This window comes from Mesoplodon bidens (assembly GCF_964165515.1).
Source record: "Mesoplodon bidens genome assembly, chromosome: 15".
In the NCBI taxonomy this organism is placed as follows: Eukaryota; Metazoa; Chordata; class Mammalia; order Artiodactyla; family Ziphiidae; genus Mesoplodon; species Mesoplodon bidens.
The window spans coordinates 5,103,725-5,125,616 of record NC_138171.1 but is presented as its reverse complement, the minus strand read 5'-3'; the positions used below and the strand labels follow the sequence as shown (position 1 = coordinate 5,125,616).

Genomic DNA, 21,892 nt, shown 5'->3' with positions numbered 1-21,892 from the left:
GCAGCAACATCGTTTTCTGAACAGCCTCAACAGGCAGCTGTGCAGCGTAGGTGTGCTTTCCAATATGAAATATAAACGTGTGTGAGTATATGTGTATCTCTTTCAGAAAGATTCACCCCTCCCTCCCCCATCAGAGGAATGTTTTTTTAAAGTAATAACTAACCCTGGGCATTTGTTTTGATTTATGTCTGCCTCCTTAAGGAAGACCAAGATTTTGTGGTTGTGGCCTTCCTTTTGCAGATAAGAAGGTAAGGTTCAGAGAGTGGGCGTGAATTCCTACAGGCACGTGGGTGACCAGTGGCCCAGCTAGTATTGGAAGCCAGGTGTCTGTCCTGATCGAGTGGCTCTTTGGTGACCCTGAACTGCCTCAGCAGTGTTAGGGGACGGCCCCACTTCCAAATGAATGTAAAACAGAATACCTTGGCTCTCAAAACATCATGTACTTGGGGAAATAAGCCACTGAATAACAAAACGTCCATGTGTCTGTGGGCCTTCCTCCTAATGAGACAAGATTATGTTTACACATGAGAAAGGCCTCCTTTGTTTTTATTTGGTGTGTATCGGTCTCAGTGCTTGGGGTGCACCTGGGTAAAGCCAGATTTTGTCGCATTTTCGGGACGGCCTCATCAGTCGGCAGAGGAGACCAGCCTCCACTTGCTGTAGTTTTCCGTGCTGAGGGGCCGCTGTATCATTTATTAGACATTCATGTCTTGGGGTAAAAGCACCGCACTTTGCCAAGGGTCCTGTTAAAATGCAGCCACGTGATGGCATCTGGGTGAGGACGTGGGGTTCCCGGGTTCCCGCGGGTGAGAGAGACTGTCCTCAGGAGAAGGAGGCGCCCGGCGGCCGGGCAGCGCAGAGGGCTTGGAGGCCGGCCTTCCCTTCCCGCGCGCGCCCGGCCGAGCTCGGCTGCACCCGCTCTACTCAGAGGGCGTTAGAGCTGGGCTTCGGAAACCTGAACGGGAAGCCCAGCCCTGCTGTTTAGCCTGTCGGCTGATCTGTGCCAATACTCTAACCACCCTAGGTTCCAGTTTTCTCATTTGTGAGGTGGAGAGAATGGTATCCGCCTCACAGAGTATTTACCAGTGCTGAAGAATTTTAACGGGAAGCGTGGTACAAGAGTGGGATTGCATTTTTCTTCCACTAGCTTTGACAGAAACTGGCTAGTTTCTGTTGAAGGTGGATCGTACATATTTGAATTGCCTTTTTAGAAATAAATCAATTCTATACATTTTACTAATTTATGCAATTTTTCTAATTCTGATTTAAGAAGAAATTTTTGTTTTTCTTCTTTCTGTAATATGCATTTGTTTTATAGTGAAAAGTCACTAGTACATTTTCAAATACAGTCTATAAAAAGGAGGTCATCAAATCAACTGAAAATACTACCAGCATTGCCCTGCCTACCACACAGAATGTCACAGCATACCTGAAAAGGACATGACTAGTACATTATTTTTTTCCATCTCTGAAAACCCTTGGGATGTACTAGCTGATAGGAAAGGTGATAAATCATTCTTTGAGAGAGGGGGGCAAGGAGGATGGGGAAGAGGAGGAGGAGGGTGGTATCTACCCGTGGAGCTGGCAAGACCGACTGAGGTTTGAAGGCACACGGATCAGGGTTTTGATGGGGGGTTGAGACTTTCTAGCTGTCAGATGTCTTTCAGACACACCCTGTGAAACTCTTCTCAGCTGTCAGCTTAATCTGATATTCACAGGACCTTACGTTATGCATCAAAAGTCCAGACGCTGACCTGTCATGTGTTTTCTTCAGAAGATGGCACATCACTCATTGGGTCCTTAAAAAGCAACAACAACAGCTCTTGTATAAACTCAGGTGGTAAAGTTACAGTTGGAAACAGGTATAACCTAAACTTCTTGTGTCGGTAGGTGAAAACATGTGGACTTTGCAAAGGGGTGTTTTGGGATCCGGTCACTCGGGTCTCTGATTGACTCCTTTCCTTTGTCCTTTAGATAGGTGCTCCTTGCATCTCTTTCTGACAGCCTCTTCTGGGATCTGTGCCTGTTGGATGAGGCAGGCAGTAGGTGGGAGGGGTGGTGGGTGCTTTGTGTTTGCATTAATTGGCCCAGAATGCCATGGTTTTGGCCCCTTGCCCCTTGATACGCACCATCTGCTAGAGACGGTTTTGAATTATTCAAATCTGGACCTCGGCAAAATAGGCACACTTAAATGGAGATTGGAGAAGAGGAGATTGGATTTTTTCCTCTAGAGATTTTAAATGCAAGGAAAATAGAACTTTTTGAATTAATGAATTGTTTGAAGCAGCGGGGTGTCTCTCCATTTGTTCTAGCTTTACAAAATTAAATCTGTTTTCTGAACTGTCTGGTGGGGAAATATTTTTAAGGTAGATAATTTCTGAAAATGTCTGTGGTAAGCTGTTAGTGGTTGTGGATTTTTTTTTTTAATACTGCAGTTTAATAATGAGGGGGTTTTCCATTAATATTCCAAACCATGTTTGCCAGCGGATACAGCAGATGAAGTGGTAAAATTATGGGCCCATCAAAAATACTTAGGCTTCCTGTAATATGACATTAAGTTTAATATTTTTATAACCTTCACTGAATTCTAATTTCACTAAAGTAGCAAGCACGCTTCCATTTGCAGTTCATTTATGCATATTGGTTGCCTTTGTACCAAGGAAATTAGAAATGCAAAATATCTGTTTGCGGGGGGGCATTGGAAAGAGTCATTAAAGATACCAATATTTAGGTACAGATACACTTTACTAAGTGTACCCTGGGAATTGAAAATGGATTAAAGACAAACAAACACAAATCTTCTAGTGTCTGAATCTATGTTTTAAATTAAAATTCAAAGAATTGAGCAGTGTTTATTCCTGACATATAGCCCTTTTCAGCACTTATTTCAATCACATTTAAAGCATAAAGTTCTTCCAGTAAAATCCCGAGGACAGAGAATGAATATCAGCAACTCTTCTTGGATGGAAACATTGGTCAAGTAATGTAATTGGGTAGTACTGCAACTGATAATTAATCCTTTTAAGATTTTGCTGACTCAGTTTAAAGGAGCTGCTTGCTTGCCCTGGACCAGCCAACCTTGGGTTGCAGCTTTTAGGTGATTAGCATCCGAGTATAAGCGCACTGCCCTTAGAGAAAGAAGTCAGGGATTCATGCGTCAAGCGCTGGTAGTGGGAGCTAAATTTGGAGGTTTGGGCATCTTAACAGCCACATTCTTCTTCATTTGATCGTTTGCTTTGGAAGTCTCTGAAAAACAGAACCTTTTTATAAGTGGTTTTCATGAACCAGCTTTATGATTCTCAGATAAGAACAACTCATATTCATACTTAAAAGATGTCTTTAATCTTTTTCACCAGATGAGATTCTGGTTTTTAAAAAAGGGGGGGTAGTTACCAATAGTAATTAAGCTTAATCGTGCTTTTAAAGATTTTTTTTAAGTTTACAGTAGGGACTTCCCTGGTGGTGCAGTGGTTGGGAGCCTGCCTGCCAGTGCGGGGGACCCGGGTTCGAGCCCTGGTCCGGGGGGATCCCACATGCCGCGGAGCGGCTGGGCCCGTGCACCACAGCTACTGAAGCCCGTGTGCTGTAACTACTGAGGCCCGCACGCCTGGAGCCCGTGGTCCGCGGCAGGGGAGGCCACTGCAGTGGGAGGCCCACGCACCGCAATGGGGGGTACCCCCCGCTCGCCGCAATTTGAGGGGGCCCGCGTGCAGCAACGAAGACCCAACCCAGCCAAAACTAACTAAATAAATGTATAAAAAAAAGTTTACTGTAATATTGAAGTTTCTTAAGGAGAATCCTATGTTTCACTTTTTATGACTGTAACACAATTTCCTTATTATTTACATTTTTCAAAGATCATGATCAAGAGGACTTATCCAAGTCCGTTCAGTACACCTCACTTAGCTGAAGGTAACTTCAGCTCCTACAGTGTGGCTGAGGAGCAAAAGCCAGGCGTGACTTCGGAGCAGCCAAGAGTCATGTTCTTTTTCACTGGTTACGGCACCTTGCACATTTATACACTTAGGCTCCCTAGTCTTGACTCTCCTGTTGTACTCTTACCTTAGACTCTCTGTTAACCCCGTTCTGATGTCCAGCCCATCACAGGCCACAGTGAAGGGCACGGGCTGTGAGCGGTGGCCACAGTGACGGCCTGGACAGGACAGGAACACTGCAAAGAACAAGTACGGAAGAGAGAACACTGGGGATCTGGAATTGCCTGAGCCTCCGGGCGGACCGTTCTCCCTGTGCGGTGGGTCAGTCCCGAGAGACCTCGCTTGTGGGCCATATTAAGATAGCATGTAATGGATGTTGATAATCAGAACACGAGAGTACTCAGGAAAGGCTGACGGTGTTCCAGTATGAAGTGTTAATGGAGATGGGAAAGTGTGTTGGAGCTTTGAGAAAAGATGTGCATTTTAAAAGATACTTATGAAGAAGAGTGAGTCAGCCATGTTCTTTGGCCAGTGCTTGTATATGGCACACCTCATTTTCCAGTGATACTGGGGTACATTTGCACTGTAAACTCCGCACAGATAAATCCATAAGACTCTGAGGGGTTTGTTATCTAAGATGGGCTGTACTGAACTGGAAACTCCTGTAGAGAGCACAAAGACAATTCAATGTCCACCAATTTATAAATAGATAAAATTAATTTTTTACCCTCTAGACTCTGAGCTCCATCCATGGGTCCCTGAGTAGACAGAGGTCTAGGAAAGTAGTCATGTTTTCAACATTTGGAGCATCCTAAAGGAAACCATACATGTACCCATGATAAGGGCATCCAGTCTACTAACTAAGATGTCCGCTTTGCTTTAGGCCAGAATTCTGTTACCTCGTGGAACACTGGTTATCATAAGCTGATGGCAGAGTTCTGGTTTGTCTCTGATTAGCTTCAAAAAAGTGGAGCAGGGACTTCATTATGACATTGTAAATGCAGGTGGGTAGAGAACAGTCTTTTGACACAGGCATGAAAGCAAAGACAGGGAGAGAGCGCAGTGGTGATGAGAGGATTGGAAACCACTGTCTTAAACCACGAGATGAAGAGTGAGTGGCTCTGGGAAGTGGGGCGGAAGAGAAGAGAGCTGGTTGAGGGTTAAAGAGGGTTTCCTCTCTCTGTGCTGCCCAGGGAGGTTTCTGGGGGGAGCATGATTCCGGGGGGCTTTGAATGTTGGAAGGGAGGACAGGGCGTACTCTTCAGCCAGTGGAAAGCTGCACATTAGCTCCCAGAATGTGAGGTAGCAAAGCATGGAGTCCTGGTCTCAGCTTAATTGGGTAGAAACGGCGAACATGTGGGGAGAACTCTGTGTCAGTAGTGTCCGCTGGTAGAATAAGAGCCCCAGTAAGATGAGAGTGTGAAATAGCATTCCAGTAGCAGCTGCGGCGTGAGGATGTGTCGTGCAGCACGTGTTCTCCAGGCGGGTGCCTGGACCAGCAGCGGCAGCTGGGAACAGGTTAGAAATACGTGTTCTCAGCCCCACCTGTTGAATCAGAAACTGGAGGTGGGACCCTGCCACCTGTGTTTCGACAAGCACTCCAGGTGGGTCTGATGCACACCGAAGCTGGAGACCCCCTCATGACAGAGTCAGACTAGTGGCAGGTTCAGAGTCCGATGAAGCCCGGGGGTGTGTGACATACCGAGATGCGAGTAGGGCAGGGGGACCGAGAGGGATGTACCAGCCTCCTAGGCCCAACATGATAAGAGGAGACTTGGGTAACGACAGGAGAACACCTGCGTGCGGGGGTGTGGCCAGCACCATGTGCACACCTGTTGGACCAGCAGGGAAGCCTGTTGTTGGATCTTATCGGTAAACTGAGAGAACCAGGCTGTGGACTTGAATTGATTGTTTTTTACTTGGGAAATAGGCTCTTTTGTAGCAGGTTTTTGGTCCGAGGAATGTCGTGATGGTGAGTAGGGTGTTTAGGGGGAGATTAGATTTGTAGCGTTACACGGCTCTGCAGGGCAGCTTGTCAGAGAGACCGGGAGGAGGCGGGGAGATCTAGCTGGGAAACTTAGATGTTGGGGGGTGGGGCTGAGCTGAGATTGTGGTCATGTGAACAAGGAGAGGGACATTTTAAAGATAAAAATCTGAGAGTAAAAAAATAATAAAGCGTGTGTCGAGGTGCTTGTTAGACTTTTATTCATTTGCTCTGTTGCCATTATGATGCAGATGAAAATGATCTGTGACTTGCTCGGGTTCTCATAAGAAGCTTTTATGCTGCATTTAATCAAGTCATTTCTCCGAGGGGCGCGTGTGTGTGTGTGTGTGTGTGTGTGAGAGTGAGTGAGTGAAGCAGCATATATACTGCATTTCTTCTGAAGAAACTCTGATCTTATTGATCCAGTGTTTTATGACCATGAAGGCCCTTTCCTAACAGGATCCCACTTTCACAGTCTGCAGTACAGCAGACATTGTATCACAAAGCGTTAATGCTGGTGAGTGGTGACCTGGTCTCCAGGCCGTCTCCTGGTAACGGGCTTCTTTTTAGTGTAGTATCAGCAATACATTTTTAAAAGTAGGATAGATGGTTCATTTAAAAGGGTTTTATCATTAGTGTCTCTGGTATTCAAGTGAAATAAATTAAGTTAATGGGAAGCTCTTTTCTAGCCTGTCATGGAAAAAAGTACATAATTTCTGTCACAATTTGCATGTATGCAGCTGAAAGCACAAACGTTTAACAACATTTATTCTGTCGTGTTCTCGTGAAGTTCCAGCTAATAGGGTATATAACAAATTGAATTCGACATGAGGTGATCGTAGCTGAGAAATACAAACTTTTGGACATGAGTTGGGGGCTGTGTTCGTTCAGCAGGGTGCAGATGCTGAGGCCCAGCGAGGGTTTATGAAATTTCACAAAGTCTGGGTGCCACTTGCCCTCCTCCCTCTTGCACACTGACTGGGGAGCCCACAAGAAAGGAGCGATGGTAGGTGGCAAACGCCGCCTTTTCCACCTACTGTTCCAGGTGGAAGGAGAGTTGCTGCAGAGGGGGAGGGGCCGAGCACCCGTCTCACACCCGTCTCACACCCTGCGCTTCCTGAAGTTCACCAGCAGCCACCATTTTCACTCAGCTTAAAGTTTTCACCTTGCCAGTCTCACCAGTGCATCGGGCATCTGTGTTTCTATTTCATGAGTCCCAGCCTTTGCAGAAGGGGTAATTGACCTGCCACCTCTGCTGTCCCCAGTGCTCCTGTAAGGTGATCAGTTACCACCAGTACCCACCTCTTTGTGTGCTTACATTCTTGTCGAGCTCGGAGGTCTAAATGTCAGTTACATCCTCTTGAGGGTCTTCTAGCTCTGCACGGTGGCGACTTGGCAGGCAGCGTGCTCTAGGCCTGGAGTTGGACTGATGCCACCTTCAAGGTCCGAGGGTGGCAGGAGGTCTCAGACAGCACCCTTCTCCAGAGGTGGAGCAAGAGGTTGCGGGGTGGTTTGGGTAGCAGAGCACAGGGAACCCCAGTCCCCTCCCTGTAAGGGACACGTGCACGTGCGCTTCTGTCTCCACCCGAGGCCTGGGTACCTACGGGACTCGAGACTTGGTTTGTGTGAGGTTGCTTTCTCTTTCAAACTGCACAGTCTCCCAAGAAGGGGGCTACACAAAGCCACCAGTGCCTTCACTTGAGTTATTGACCAGAGCATTTTCCTCCTGGAGGGGCCCGCGAGGCAGCTTGATGTAGAATAACGGTGGTCAGACCTTTTGGTCTCAGGGCCCCTTTACACTCTTAGAAATCAAAGACCAAAAGAGCTTTTTTTGATGTGTGGGTTGTATCAATATTTATCGTATTGCAAATTAAACTGAGAAATTTAAAAAGTATTCTTTAATAACAACTTTAATAAATACAGTTATATGCAAACAGTAACATTTTTAGTGGAAGATAACTTTTCAAAAAATTATGGCTTTATTCAATATGTTTTGCAAATCTCCTTGATTTCTGGCTAAATAGAAGACAGGCTGGATTCCCTCAATTGCTTTTCAGTCTGTTATAATGTGTTGTTTTGGTGAATATATATGAAGTAAAACCACCTTTACCACAGATATGTATTGGAAAAGGAAAGGGTATTTTTAATAGCCTTTTCAGATAATTATAGACATTATTCTTTGATACTATACCAAAACTTGACAAGTGACACTTTCTTAAAGTTTAGTACAGTGTAGAATCTGACACCCTGTCAGTGTACCATTTGAACTTTGTTTCACTAAAATGCATTGGTTTCTCTTACACTTGATGGCTTTGGTAATATTATGCTAGCTGAGTTATACAGATCTTCCAACTGTTGACATTTCATTATACAGTATCAAAAAAGTACATTCGTTACTATTCCCACTGATCTTATTGGAAAAGTCCTTAAATCTTCAGGAAACTGTGAAGCTCTTGGTGGCAGAAAGAGGTTTTCCAGTATTCTAACTTTTGTGTGAATGCCTGGTGTTTATCACCAGCAACAGCTGTAAGTTGTTTTCCTTAAAGTGACAGGCTCCCTTCATTCATTTTTCAGGAAAATATCTGCTGTATACCCAGGTGTGAATAACCATAGTTTTTCTGTTGGTTGTTCTTTCAAGTAAATGGTTCCATGAGAAAGCGTCCAGTTGAGCTCACAACCCAAACAGTCGCACAGGTGCTTTTCCCAAGGCAGCAGAAATGCTTGATGTGTACTTGTCATTTCATTGTACAGAGGGCTAAGATGCATCGTCAAGGGTTGGAATTGAGTGAAGTCTGCGCTCAGGCACTAGCAGTTTCACCCACCGTTGCTTTTGTGCCAGTCATCACTTTGAATGTCAGTGCAGTGGAAAAGTCATGTCACATGTAACGTCTTGGTATTATTATGAGCAGTTTTGACTTTATGGACCACCTGAGGGGTGGGTCTCGGGGTCTGGGAGTAACACTTCGAGAGCCTGTGGTGTGGAAGTTGGACTGTGGACACAAAGCCAGTGCGGAGCTCTGGTTCCAACAGTTAATACGCTGTCCATGGGACCTGAGGGAGGCCACTTAGCCTTTCCAAGCCCTGTCTTCTCATCTAGAACATAAGGACATGGCCATCTTTATGATTGTTGTGAGGATTGATGGGAGAACTAAGGAGAATATTCCTTCTTTGGTGCCTAGTCTGTACTAGGCCCTAGTAAAAGTTATTTTCCTTTCTTGGGACATTGCGAAGGCATTGGGGATGGGAGCGTGGGGCGAGGCAGAGAGAAAAAGGAAGGGTCAGTTTGCTTTAGAACGTGCCTGCAACCAAGCCCTTCTTTCTGGCTTACACCCCCTGGAGGAACGGGGAGAAGAGTGGAAAGGGAGCCGCAGGTCTTCCCGGGGCTCTTTATGTGGGGCTGTCTTAGGGTTCTGGACCCATCCATTCCCTGTGTGTGATCCAGTGTCACTGGAGCTGAAGGGCCAACTTCTCTGAAAATGAGTGTCTTCTGAGTGCTCTCGTCTTCTGGGCGTTGGGCTCTTTACAGGTAATCCTGTTCAGCCTCAGAGCCCTCCATGGTTCACAGCTGGGAAAGCAGAGCCTCAAGGATGAGGCAGTTTTTCTACCAGAGCTGTGCCCTGCTGAAAATCTAAGTGTAGTCTAGGACAAAGTTCTTTTCTTTCCAATTCTAAAAAATACTAGAGTGTGATTTCGTCACAGCCAGGTGAGATCTGAAATTCTTAAAACCTAATTCACTTTAATTTTTTAAAATAAATATTAATCTGATAGTAGTTTGAAGACTGTGACCCAACTCCAAAAAAGTTGACGGTTCCTGTCCAGGGAAGATCACAGTGCGTGTGAAGACACTGGCTTCTTTCTTTATCACATGCCTCTTCCTTGTTGCAGTCTTGCAGGTGGAAAAAACGCAATGGGAATTTAGCTTTCAGAATAAGAGTCCATGGTTTTGACCTGCTAATCTGGTCATTTGTCCCTGAGGTTAAATGTCAAGCCCAGGTGTGTAGTGATGTTCCAGGTCTCTCCACAGGAGAGCTCTTGCTAGCTGTGATGCCAGAGGCAGAGTTGTCTCCGTTCCAGGTCCCAGGCCACTAGCAAGGACTGCTTTTCCAGGATGGAGCTGTGCCCTTACATCTGCAAGAATAAAATTTCAAGTAGAGTGGTCCTGTGTTTTAAACCACCTTTTGTTCTCTCTGCTTATGGTCACACTTTGGATTTGGGGTCCTCAGACTGAACATATTGATAGACTTTCTCTGTGCCCAAGAGAGAAAGGACCCATGCATCTCTGAGACGGAGGGGGATGTTTGTATTTCTCTTCCTCCTCACGTGTGGTTCTGTAAGATATGTGATGGTGGGTCTGGGGTGTGTGCAGGATGTGACCCCGTCTCGAATTGGAGTGTCCATTGTGGCCGAAGGGGTGCTGACTGCACGTGGCTCCTTGTCGAAGTTTTGCTGCTTCCCAGCACAGTGACCTTGAGCAGGTCCCTTCACGATTCCTTTACAAGCTCGGGCTTAGGGTAGGTGCCCTTCATCTGCTGCAGGGGGTGGTTGATTGTGAGGCTTTCAGCACCTGGGAAGTTCTAAGTGGTGTTCAAGGGCAAGAGAACACTGATGAGTGCCCAGCAGCAGAGGTGCTGGTGGAGAAGGACAGGACTTGCGCTGTCAGAGGACAGGGAGCCACAGCCCCTCGTGGCGGCCACGAGCATTGGCTGTCCAGTCAGACCACCTGCGTTGGGGTGTCCACTCCTCCGCGGTGTGACCTTGGGCAGGTTAGCCGACCTTTCTGTGCGTCAGTTTTTTCATCTGAAGAACAGCCATCAAAACAACTTCCACAACATTACCTGCCTTTGAGGTAATGATAAAGCTGAAGTGCAGAGCTGAGCTTCTGGCCCAAGGGAGACGCTCAGTCCCGGGGAGCTCTTATCAAGGTCAGGGCTACAGCGGGCTTCTCCTGTGTATGGAAAAGTTAGTTTTCAGGGAACTTAATGAGATGTGTGGTTTAGTCAAAGGCTTGTAGCAAAACCTGTATTTTTTTTTTTTTTTTTTATAAAGAGAGATTTATTTATTTATTTTATTTTTTAAAGAAGATGTTGGGGGTAGGAGTTTATTGATTTATTTATTTATTTTTGCTGTGTTGGGTCTTCGTTTCTGTGCGAGGGCTTTCTCTAGTTGTGGCAAGCGGGGGCCACTCTTCATCGCGGTGCGCAGGCCTCTCACTATCGCGGCCTCTCTTTTTGCGGAGCACAGGCTCCAGACGCGCAGGCTCAGTACTTGTGGCTCACGGGCCTAGTTGCTCTGCGGCATGTGGGATCTTCCCAGACCAGGGCCCGAACCCGTGTCCCCCGCATTAGCAGGCAGACTCTCAACCACTGCGCCACCAGGGAAGCCCCCAAAACCTGTATTTTAAAGCAGCTGTCATTTAATGGGGTAGGGTGGTAGGTCCTAGGGCAGCCAGTCAGAACAGGACGGTACCTCCCGCAGTACAGTGGGCCTGCTCAGTCAAGGGAGCCCTTACGTGAGACTCCCCTAGGTTCTTAGGGAGAAAAAGGGTGTAAGCCGGGGGTGTTTTCTCCATGCCCTGAGGGTGCTGGTTCTGAAAATTCTCTAACATTCTTGGCAAAATTGCATTTGAAGCATTACTTTGATGACCTTGACGTGGGAAATAGGACAGAGAGAAGCTAAAACAGTTCCTTAGATGTCTTGGATTACTCTGTTTTAGTTCCCGAAGAGATCAAAACAGGCACAGGTGTTTCTACCTGGTTGACCTGGATGTAAGGCCCGTAGCAGATGTTTGGTCAGGTGTGCCCTAGCGGCAGATCAGTGGACTGGGAATCGGGAGACCTGGGTCCTAAGCCCCAGTCCTAGCTCTGCCACTACCTGCTGTTGGACCTTGGGGAAGTCCTTTCACTTGCCTGGACCTCGGGTTTGAGACCTGCAAAGTGGGGGGAGAGGCTGGTCACCTTGACCTGCTCGCTTCACCTGGGGCTTCTTAAGGCTCAGATGAGAGAATCCTGGTAAACTATGTACAACCAAACTACAAGTAATTAACGTAACAAATGGCTGCTGGTAACCAAGCTCTGACCCTCCTAATGAAATATTTTCTTTCTCAGTGATGTTACAGCCTTTCGATTATGATCCCAATGAGAAAAGTAAACACAAGTTTATGGTTCAGTCTATGTTTGCTCCAACTGACACTTCTGATATGGAAGCAGTAGTAAGTACTGAATGCTTCTTATTTTTTTCAGTAATTAAAAGAAATGATTAGGTGCAGAATTGTGGGTGCATGCATTTCAAAGTGTGTCAGAATTGATTGTAAAGGGGAATGGTGCCTTCAGGGAGGTTTGTGCTTTGACTGCCTTTATGATTTTTCTAAAACTTTGATTTTAACATTTCACATAACTTTCTAGAACACGCTTCTTTTCTGACTTTTATATCTGGTTGCCTTCTGCAGTGCCTTCTTCTGGTGGATTGTGTCTTGAATGGTCTGAGGATTCTCTCCCTTCACCCCCCTCCCATTCCCCCCACAGAAAAGGACAGTTTTCACTATAGAGAACCTTCCTACCACATCTTCCCCATCCTCCAGAACCCAGAGGGATGGGAGAGAGTTGAATACTAAATATCCTTCAACCCTTTAGGCATTTATTTTTTCATGCTTGGTTCTGGTAAGCATGATTCTGGGTTTTTTGTTGTTGTTTTTTTCCCCAAGTTTCCTTCATTTTTTTTTTCTTCCCTGCTTAAATACATGTTTAACTCCGTCTCTTAATTTTGGTAAAAAAAATTTTTTGGTAAAAAATCATAAAATAAATAATTCATATATGACAGTTGGCCCTTCATTTCTGTGGGTTCTGCATCTGTGGATATGGGCCAACGGTCCTAGCGTTTTATGTGAGGGACTTGAGATTTTCGTAGCCATGGGGGCGGGGCCCTGCAATCAATCCCTCGTATTGATTTTTCTAGAAGAAGATTATAATGGTAGTTCTTCCCCAAGGTTTCACTTAAATAAATCAGCAGGCATCCTGGTGCTGTGAGCGTGAATCACAATACATTGATAAACCTTAAAATCCACAGCACCAGTGAGGACAGACTGTCTAGCCCTCACAGTTTGGAAACGGAGGGCAGGACTGCCTCAACATTTTCACCGCTTTGCAGTTCGCCCACTGAAACTAGGAGACTGAAGTCGTCCGAGGAATGCCTGCAAATTTGAGTTCGCTAGGATTCACACCGTACTGCTGCTTCTCTTCCAAAGTTTTATACTAAGTGCTGTTTCATGCACAGCCTACCTTCATGTCCCCGTGCCACCACGCAGCTGCTTCTTTTCATCTTGGAAAAGCATAACTGACCACCTTCATGCATGTTTAACTTCTGGGTAGGAAATGAAGGGTAAGCTAGATATTTGGGGGTTTCAGAGACATCAGTGAGAGGAGGCTTCCTTTAAGATTCCTTCGAGTAGGAATGACTTTTGAGACATTCACTACTTTTATTTCCTGGAACATGATGTGTCACTTCATGTTACTTTGTGTGATCAAGAAAATGTATGGCAAATGCAAAATATGGAATATCCAAGAATATATTCTGTTTGGCTTTTGCTGCATGGCTTGGTGAAAAGAGCATGGGCTTGGGTGCCTTGGGTGTGAAGCTGAGTTCTGCCTTTTACTAACATTGTGCCCTTGGGCGATGTTCATTAACTCTCTTGAGGGTTTGGTCACATATAAAATGGGGATGAAAACCTAGTTCATATGGCTGTTGTGGGATTAAATGTGCTGTGTATGTAGGACACTTGGCATAGTGTCTGGCATCTGGCAGCTGTTTTACCTGAGCACTTTTATAGGCCAGGCACTCTATGTACAATAAAGGTGAATTTTACTTCCATGATAACTTTTATAACAGTTAAAATTTTTTTATATGAAATGTACATTGTTGGAAAATTTGGAAATATACAAATGAGCAAAAATAAAACTAAGTGACCTGTAGCTTATTTATACTAAACCCAACCACTGTAATGAGAGCCTTGTGCTTTTTCTTTACTTTAAAATATTTTTCTTTATATTTTGATATACAGAAAGTTGAAAAGATAGTAGTGCCTACTCACCTAACCTTTACTAAGATGCACCGTTTAACATTTTGCCACATTTGCTTCGTTGCTGTCATAAACTTCTTTTTTTGCTGAACTACTTGACTGTAAGACACAGACTTCATGACACTTCACCACCTAACTGCTTCAGACAAGGACAGTCTCTTACATAGCCACAGTCGTATTATCACAGCTAAGAAGCTTAACATTGATTCAGTAATGTTTAATAGAGAAACCCATACCCATATTCACCATTTTCCAGTTGTTCCAAAAATGGCCTTTAGTTTTTCTTCTCCTAGAGCACTCTCACCCTTTTTACAGTCCAGGCCAGCTGACTTGTAGAATGTCCCACATTCTGGATTTGTCCAATTATTTCCTCATGATTAAATTCAGGTTAAATGTTTTTTTTTTGGCAAGAATAGTCCCTAGGTGGTGTCATGTATGATGCATCATATCAGAAGGCATTTAATGCTGTGTTGTCCCTCTTTTGATGACACTAAATTTGATTACTTGGTTAAGATGGTGAATGCCAACTCTCCCCAGTGTCAAAGCACATTTCCCCCTTGTGGTTAATAGGTAATCTGTGATACTCAGAGTAATCAGATACTTGGAGGCCACACGAACGTCCCGCTTGCCGGCGAGCAGTCTTTCACTTGGTAATTTTTGGCGCCCAGAGATGATCCTTGCCCGATGTTCTTTTGACACAGCGCACGCAGGCACACGTACACTCTGTGTGTGTGTGTGCGCGCGCGTGTGCAGAGGAACAGACTTAAAATATTGCTTGTACTTTCTTCACTTAATATCCTGCGAATTTTCCCCATGCAATTAAACACTCCTCAGAATCCCTTGAACGGCCTGCTGTTCCATTGACTGTACCCGCCAGGGGTTATGTGGAGGTTCCCTGCTGTTCGACATGAAGATGATTTCCCGTCTTTGGCTCTTGGCACTGTATTGCTCTTGCTGCCTCCTGCATGGTTCTGGGGTGAGGCTGGGGGAGTTCGTCCCTTTTTCTGTATTGCAGCCTTCCTGCTCTGCTGGTCTGTAAGGATCAGAACACCTGGAATTCCTGTCCTCCACTGCCAAGAGGAGGAGGAGTAAGCCAGAAGTGCATCATCCCAGAGCATGGATTTAGTCAGGAAGGTGTTGCTACCAGCAGACTGAGGCAGTGGGGGTCAGCCCAGACAGCGGTGCCCACAGAGAGGGGCCCGCCAGTTCTTGTGCCCTGTTGGTAGTGGGCAGCGTTCTAAAACCACTCCCAGATAGTGCGTGCTTGCTCTCTCTTAAGAAGGATGTGCCCTGCGAAGTAAGTTGTGTTTTCTTAAGGAGAGCCCAGATGTCCCTAGGCCGTCCAGTTGCAGTTTAGAAGACTCCTCTTGGATCAGTGGTGGTCTTCTTGGTCCCGTGTGCTTTCCGCAGACTGGCGACAGGGGGAGCGCTGGTGGGCTTTGAGGAGTCAAGCGGCAAGACTGGGGTCTGTGAAGAATAATACATATTCAGGAGAGCTAGTGTATTTAATCTGGTCATGTTAAAAATATTGAAATCTCAGCAGACTTAACTAAGTTCTTTATTTGATATACATCAGGGCTTTCTCATTAAGAGTATTTTTCTGAAATTGTCAGTTATAGGAAGAAAATTATTCCTCCAGCAGCTTTATAATATCCTGATTATTAAATTTAAATTGTTTTAGTGGAAGGAGGCAAAACCGGAAGACCTTATGGATTCAAAACTTAGATGTGTGTTTGAATTGCCAGCAGAAAATGATAAACCAGTAAGTATGTTTATAGTTAACAGTAATTGAATGTTGCAAGCTGATGCTTATTTGCATACCATCTCCCGCAAAACCAAGATTTAAGTTGGCAAATTATTTTCCTTCTTCTGATGTATGAAGAAAAAAATAAGCTGAAGTTAACAAATAAGTGGGCCTTCATGAAATCTGCCTTTGAGAGACTTGCAGAAAGACAGCTAATTGAAACATTTTTTTCCCTTTGAAAAGTGCAACCTGTTGGCTGTTGAAATGTCATAAATTCCAAAATGCTTCTGTGACTTGGCAAAGTTATAGGTTGCTATTTAACAGCGGGTAAGACCGAAAGGGAATAATTTGCCGTTTATCATGGTGCTTGGTGGACAGGTGGTGGTGAGCTCTGAGGTTCTGTTGTTTTACAAAGTGCCGCCTGTAGGCTTCCCCGTCCACACTTTCCCTCAGCACCACCTCTCTACCCCTTGAACCCCACCCACCTCTTCAGTCAAAATACGCCTTTAGATTAGGATTTCTCAACCTCAGCACTATTAACACTCGGGCGGGATAATTCTTTGCCATGGGGGCAGTCCTGTGCCTTGTAGGATGTGTAGCGGTATCCTTGACCTCTGCCCACTAGATACCAGTAGCACCCCCTAGCTGTGACAACCAAAAATGTCTCCGGATATTGCCAGATGTGCCCTTGCTGGGGCAGAATCATTCCCTGCTGAGAATCGCCCCCTTTGCGTTCCGAGCTGGTGAGGGCAAGGAGCGACTTCCTCCAAGCCGTCAGCTCTCTGTTCTCTGTGGGAAACCCAGGGATAAGCCTGTCGTGGCCCTGGCTTGTGACCAGTTGGAGAGAGAAGATTGTATCCGTAACGCTAATGTGGACCTCCCTTCAACCTAGTCAAAAAACTTACAATAAATTGTATTAAAAACACAGTTTAAAACACATGCAGAACATTCAGCCACCCTGGCTGTTAACAGCTGGACGTGGGAAACAGAAACGCTCACCTCCTCCACATTCTCCGTAGCCACCTCCAGGAATGCTGACACTTTGTGTCGAAACTACGGAGCATTTTCTTTCTGCTCGAGAATTGACCACCATCATTATCCTGTTGGTTTGAATGGCTCTGGTCTTTTTTTCCTTCCCCCTTCCCATTACACGTCTGTCCTGGGAAGGTCAGTTGTGGACGCTGTGAGATCTGTATTCTGGCCCTAGCTCTGTGCTAGGTGATTAGCTCTGTATGTTGGGGCCTTGCCTTTCAGGGCCTCACTCTTCTCACTTGGGAGACGAAGGGTAGAGCTCCTAGTTTTCAGTTTGCTGCATGGAACCCCCAGGGCAGCGATCCCCAGTTATTTTATTTTCCCGACACACCTGAGTGCTACCATGCCCTCCCACCACTACCGATTCATCCCCAGCCGGGCTCCAGAGTGTGTCACAGCACAGTTTTGGCCGAGGAAATGGAGGAATGTGGCGCTTCCCCGGGCTGAAATATTGTAGACACTGAGTTTACTGCACCTTCATTCCATCTTCAAGGTTTTCTAAGTTCATGAAATAAATCGCCCTCTGTGTTACGTCCCCTCTGGCCTTCTCCCACCCCCGCTCAGCCAGTCCTGGGGGTGTTCAGATCTTCGTGGTGACAGTAATTTGTGGCCGATAATTCCTGAGTTTGCACAATTACAGTATGCTAACTTCTGCATGGCAGGAATTTGATAGTGCAGTATGCACAGCCCCTTGTCTCTTTCTTTGAAGTGTTAGTCTCAGCCGAACTTCATTATTTGCCCTTATCCATAATTTCTGGAGCGCAGTTGCTTTAGATTATTAAGATACTAGATAAAGTGATCCATTTTAAAAGTAAATGTGGCATTTTACAGTGTGGATGAAACGCTACCACGTGTGGTGTTTGCTGAGAACTACTTTACTTTGCATTAAAAAGTCCATTATTACATAGTTGGTGACACTTGGGCTTTCATTTATTTCTGAACAGCATGATGTAGAAATAAATAAAATTATATCCACAACTGCATCAAAGACAGAAACACCAACAGTGTCTAAAACTCTGAGTTCTTCTTTGGATGACACTGAAGTTAAGAAGGTGATGGAAGAATGTAAGCGGCTGCAGAGTGAAGTTCAGAGGCTGCGGGAAGAGAACAAGCAGTTCAAGGTAACGGCATTTTATTTTCTGATCATCTGCGGGGAACAGGGGCTTTTTCACTGTGATCTTGGGTGGGGAAGTTGATGGACTCCTGAATTTGTAGAGTTGTTTTATATTTGCACAATATAAACTCTTGTCACCTTGTGTAAAAGCAACAAACAAAACAGTCCATTAGTGTAAATGGAAATTCAGTTCTGAGACTAAAAATAAAACAGCAGGGGTTATCTTGAATTCACATGTTCAAACCCCACTCCATCCCCACTGGATGAGAATCTTTTTTTAAGTGGGTAAATACTGACCTGTACTCTGTTTTAACAGAGGCAAAATTCCGTTTCATGAGGATCCTAAATAGGTCTAGGCAGTAGGGTCTCATCCTGCCGTTAACGCAGTGAGGAGACTGGAGATGGGAAGCTGTCGCCGTACATGGGTGGAAATTACAGGGAACCAGAGTCTCCAGCTTGTGGCCATTGACCCGGTGGTTGGCATTGGAGGGGAGCAGGTGCACCTCACTTGGTCTTGGAGGCCTGCGGTGTTGTGGAAACGACCAGCCACACTTGGACTCGCTGTGAATCTTTGTTAGTCACAGCGGCTCCCAGGCCTCTGTTCGCAAAACCCCTTTAAGGCCCCTTCCAGTGTTAAAAGTATGTCTGTTTCATACACAGTATTCAAGAGAGCATTTCTGAACGTCTGATCATAGGGTCTTTCGTTGCGGCTTAAATCTCGAGGCTGATCTGTTCTCTTCATCGTGATCATGTACCCCAACCACATGATAGGCTTTTTCACTCTTTCACTGCATAGCACCAGGTACACGTCATAAATTCGTGGCAGTTGAATTTTCCATCTCTTATTCTGAACAAGGTAGTAGACACAGAAGGGCTGACAGAGTTTGGGAAATGGCATCATCTTCTTTCTTGGCAGTAATCTTGATTCGACTTCTTTTAGTAAGGAGTAAATTATGAAGCTGACACACTACTTTTTGGCTAAAAATTTAAGATACGCCTAAAGGTTCTCCTTGAATGTATTGCTTTTCAGAAACAGACTTCTGTGCCATTTAAGGTGATAAATAGGTAGAAATAGCTTCTATATAAACCCAATAAAATAAATGCTGTATTGCTGTGCCCATTTTTTTTTTAAAGTTAATCGAACAGCACCAGTCATATATCACTGTGCAGTCGTATTGGCCATGCCCCATGAGCAGAGTGTCTTTAAAATATTATCAGACAAATCTTGACATTAGAAGATTCTTTATCTTGCCAAACACCGATTTCTTGTTTTGTGCTGTTTCTTCCTGTCATTTGGCCAGCACATTTCCTGAGGCCCTACCTTGTACCCCGCTCTGTGGATACAGACACGGGCAGTCCCTGCCCTTAAGATAAGCTCCCTGTTAACCAGGGTAGCCGGGGAGGCCCCGATACGAATACTGGTAACGAGTGTGATGCTTGGTGCCACCGAGATGGCCATGAGTGTCACGGAAGGTCGATGGGTTGGATGCCTGTTGTCTTCAAGACCTGCTAGGCACTTTGTGAATGTGAACGGACTGAAGGAGAAGAAGAGAAAGTGCAGCTGCTGTGCGGGCATCAGGGATGAGTCGAGGGGTAACTAGCCGGGTAGGAAAGCCTTGGTGTGCGCCCCATTTGGGGACGTGGAGAAAGCAAAAGCTTCTGTTCGTACAGGTCTGTGTGTGCGGGGGGAAATGGCCAAGTTATCTTCATGTGTATGAGAAAGAGAGTCACTTCTTTGGTGGGAATTCCATGCGTTAAGTAGAAAATATTTCAGATGCATGTATCAAGCTCAGTTACATTTTAATATTACACACATCACAGTTTTGATCCAGCAGTCTACCTGTAACTCATCAGATATCAACTATATACAGAGCTCTACCATTGAAAGCTTCCAGGTCCCCCACTTGGTCGTTTCTTGTGAATCTTTTCTCTGAAGAGTTTTTTTCTGTATATCATGGGGAACCAGGGAGTCCCCTGCTTAGATGTGTGGTATAAAAAGGTACCCAGCAGCATTGTGTAGGATGGATGGGAGAAAAGAGGGGCTCCTGGCAGTATTTTCGTGGTGGCCTCAAGCCAGTCTCTTCTCTGTAGGCTTGTTTCTCCATTTGCAAAATGAGGAGGTGGGACCTCATCATGTGATCGAGTCTGAGCATCACCGCCCCCCCCCCCCACCGCATCCCCCAAGCTGTACAGTTGGCTGCTGCTCTGGTGCCTTGGACTGTCTTTGAAACGTGTGTTTGCTCCCATAGGAAGAAGATGGACTTCGGATGAGGAAGGCCGCGCAGAGCAATAGCCCCGTTCCTGCATTAGCCGCGGCTGGGAAGGAGGAGGGCCTCAGCACCCGGCTACTCGCGCTGGTGGTTTTGTTCTTTATCGTTGGTGTAATCATAGGGAAGATCGCCTTGTAGAGGCAGCGGGCAAAGGATGGTAAATTGGATTGATGGCTCTGCCATATCATGGGATTTAAATGTATCATAACCGCGTGTAAAAAGAAGTTAATGTATGATGATGACATCTCACAGGTCTTGCCTTTAAATTACCCCTCCCTGCGCATGTGTGCTGCCGCACGCGTGCACACACACACATAGAACATAAAATAACAATCTTTTAGAAAGTTTAACACGTGTAGTAAATGATTGGGGGAAAAGAATGATCCTTATTAATGACAGGGAAACCATGATTAAACGAGACTGGCATGTTGTACATGTCACTTTAGACACCTGTAGCCTTGGTCCACGTTGCTGATCACCTCTCTTCCAACATGACACTCTTCCTTGCCTGTTGGTGCTGGCCCTCGGGGAGCGGAGCCCAGTGCGGTGGAGAGTGCATCCCCCCCAAGGCGTCCTCCCCACGCTGCTCGCTCCCTCCGGGCTGCTCCTCCATGTCTGCCCCGGCCATCAGTCCCCTGGGACTGATGGACAGAGTCTGAGGCCGAGAAGAACGGCGCTGTGGCAGCTTCGGCTGTGCTTGTCACGAGTGGGAGGTGTGTGTTGCCCGAGTGACCCAGTACTCTGGAAATAAAAGTCAGTGAAGGCTTTGTTCTCTTAAAGGGACCAAGCTAGATAACCATTGGTTCGTGTCATGAGATTGAATTGTTATTCAGAGATGTTTAATGCATATTTAACTTATTTAATGTATTTCATCTCATGTTTTCTTGTCACAAGATTATAATTAACTCTGTGGCCTAAAGTCACCTGTGCTACCTAACACTGCTGGGTGAAGCTGGCATTGCTGCTGGAGGTTCTGGGCTGTACACACTTATGGAGGTGCGGCTCGTTGGAATGTTGGAGAACAGCTGCCAGGAAGTGGTTTTCTGTGCAAATAAAGAGCACCTCTCATGGGGAGGGAAGTGCTCGGTAGTGGCAGTCACCCCGGGGTTACGCCTGCTGCGGGGAAGGGGTGTACCGATCTCTGTGCTGCTCCTTCTTGCTCCACTCATCAGCCACCACTCACGCTTCCACACACGTGCCCCAGTGTGGCCCTGGCCTTCCCCGTGTGGCCCTAGCTGGGGATCAGGGCAGGTGAGTCAGGCAGCAGAGGGGGGAGGAGAGAGGAAACCGGCTCGGTGGGGTTGGGAGGGGGTGGGAGAGAATCGTCAGATAATCCATCAAGTAGTGATTGAGAGCTTGTGAATTAATTTTATGCCATAAAAGACCAATCCAATTCTGTTTGACTATGTAGCATCTTAAAAAGAAAAAAAAATTAAAATAAAGCCCCCAAATTAAGAGTTCTTTTGTCATTTTGTCACTTTTGCTAAATGGTGGGGGGAGGGAGACATTATTTTTATCATTATTATTTTATCATTGGAAGATTGATTTAAAAATGAACCCTATCGATGAGAAATAACATGTTTACTATACATCCTGAGAACTCGCGGTAAATGTTGAATAGACCTAGTTCTCGACCACACACCCATGGTGTGAAGCTATGGAAGGCCGGCTGCCCGGTTATAAATTAGTCTCCAGTCTCTATTCCGTGTGGACCCAGGTACTTAGGAAAAGGAGTGAGAAGA

At 45.7% G+C, this 21,892-nt stretch overlaps 1 protein-coding gene across 2 annotated transcripts in view; it reads left to right on the top strand.

The window, feature by feature from the left end:
- Positions 1–21,610, top strand: part of VAPB (VAMP associated protein B and C) — a 49,240-nt gene extending 27,630 nt beyond the window's left edge. For both annotated transcript variants that reach the window (XM_081256886.1, XM_081256885.1), the window contains exons 3-6: positions 12,024–12,127; positions 15,672–15,752; positions 17,711–17,887; positions 20,130–21,610. In XM_081256886.1, the coding sequence (XP_081113012.1) occupies positions 12,024–12,127; positions 15,672–15,752; positions 17,711–17,887; positions 20,130–20,288 (521 nt within the window). In that variant the 3' untranslated portion in view covers positions 20,289–21,610. The remainder of the gene's footprint in view (positions 1–12,023; positions 12,128–15,671; positions 15,753–17,710; positions 17,888–20,129) is intronic.
- The last annotated feature ends 282 nt before the right edge of the window (positions 21,611–21,892 follow it).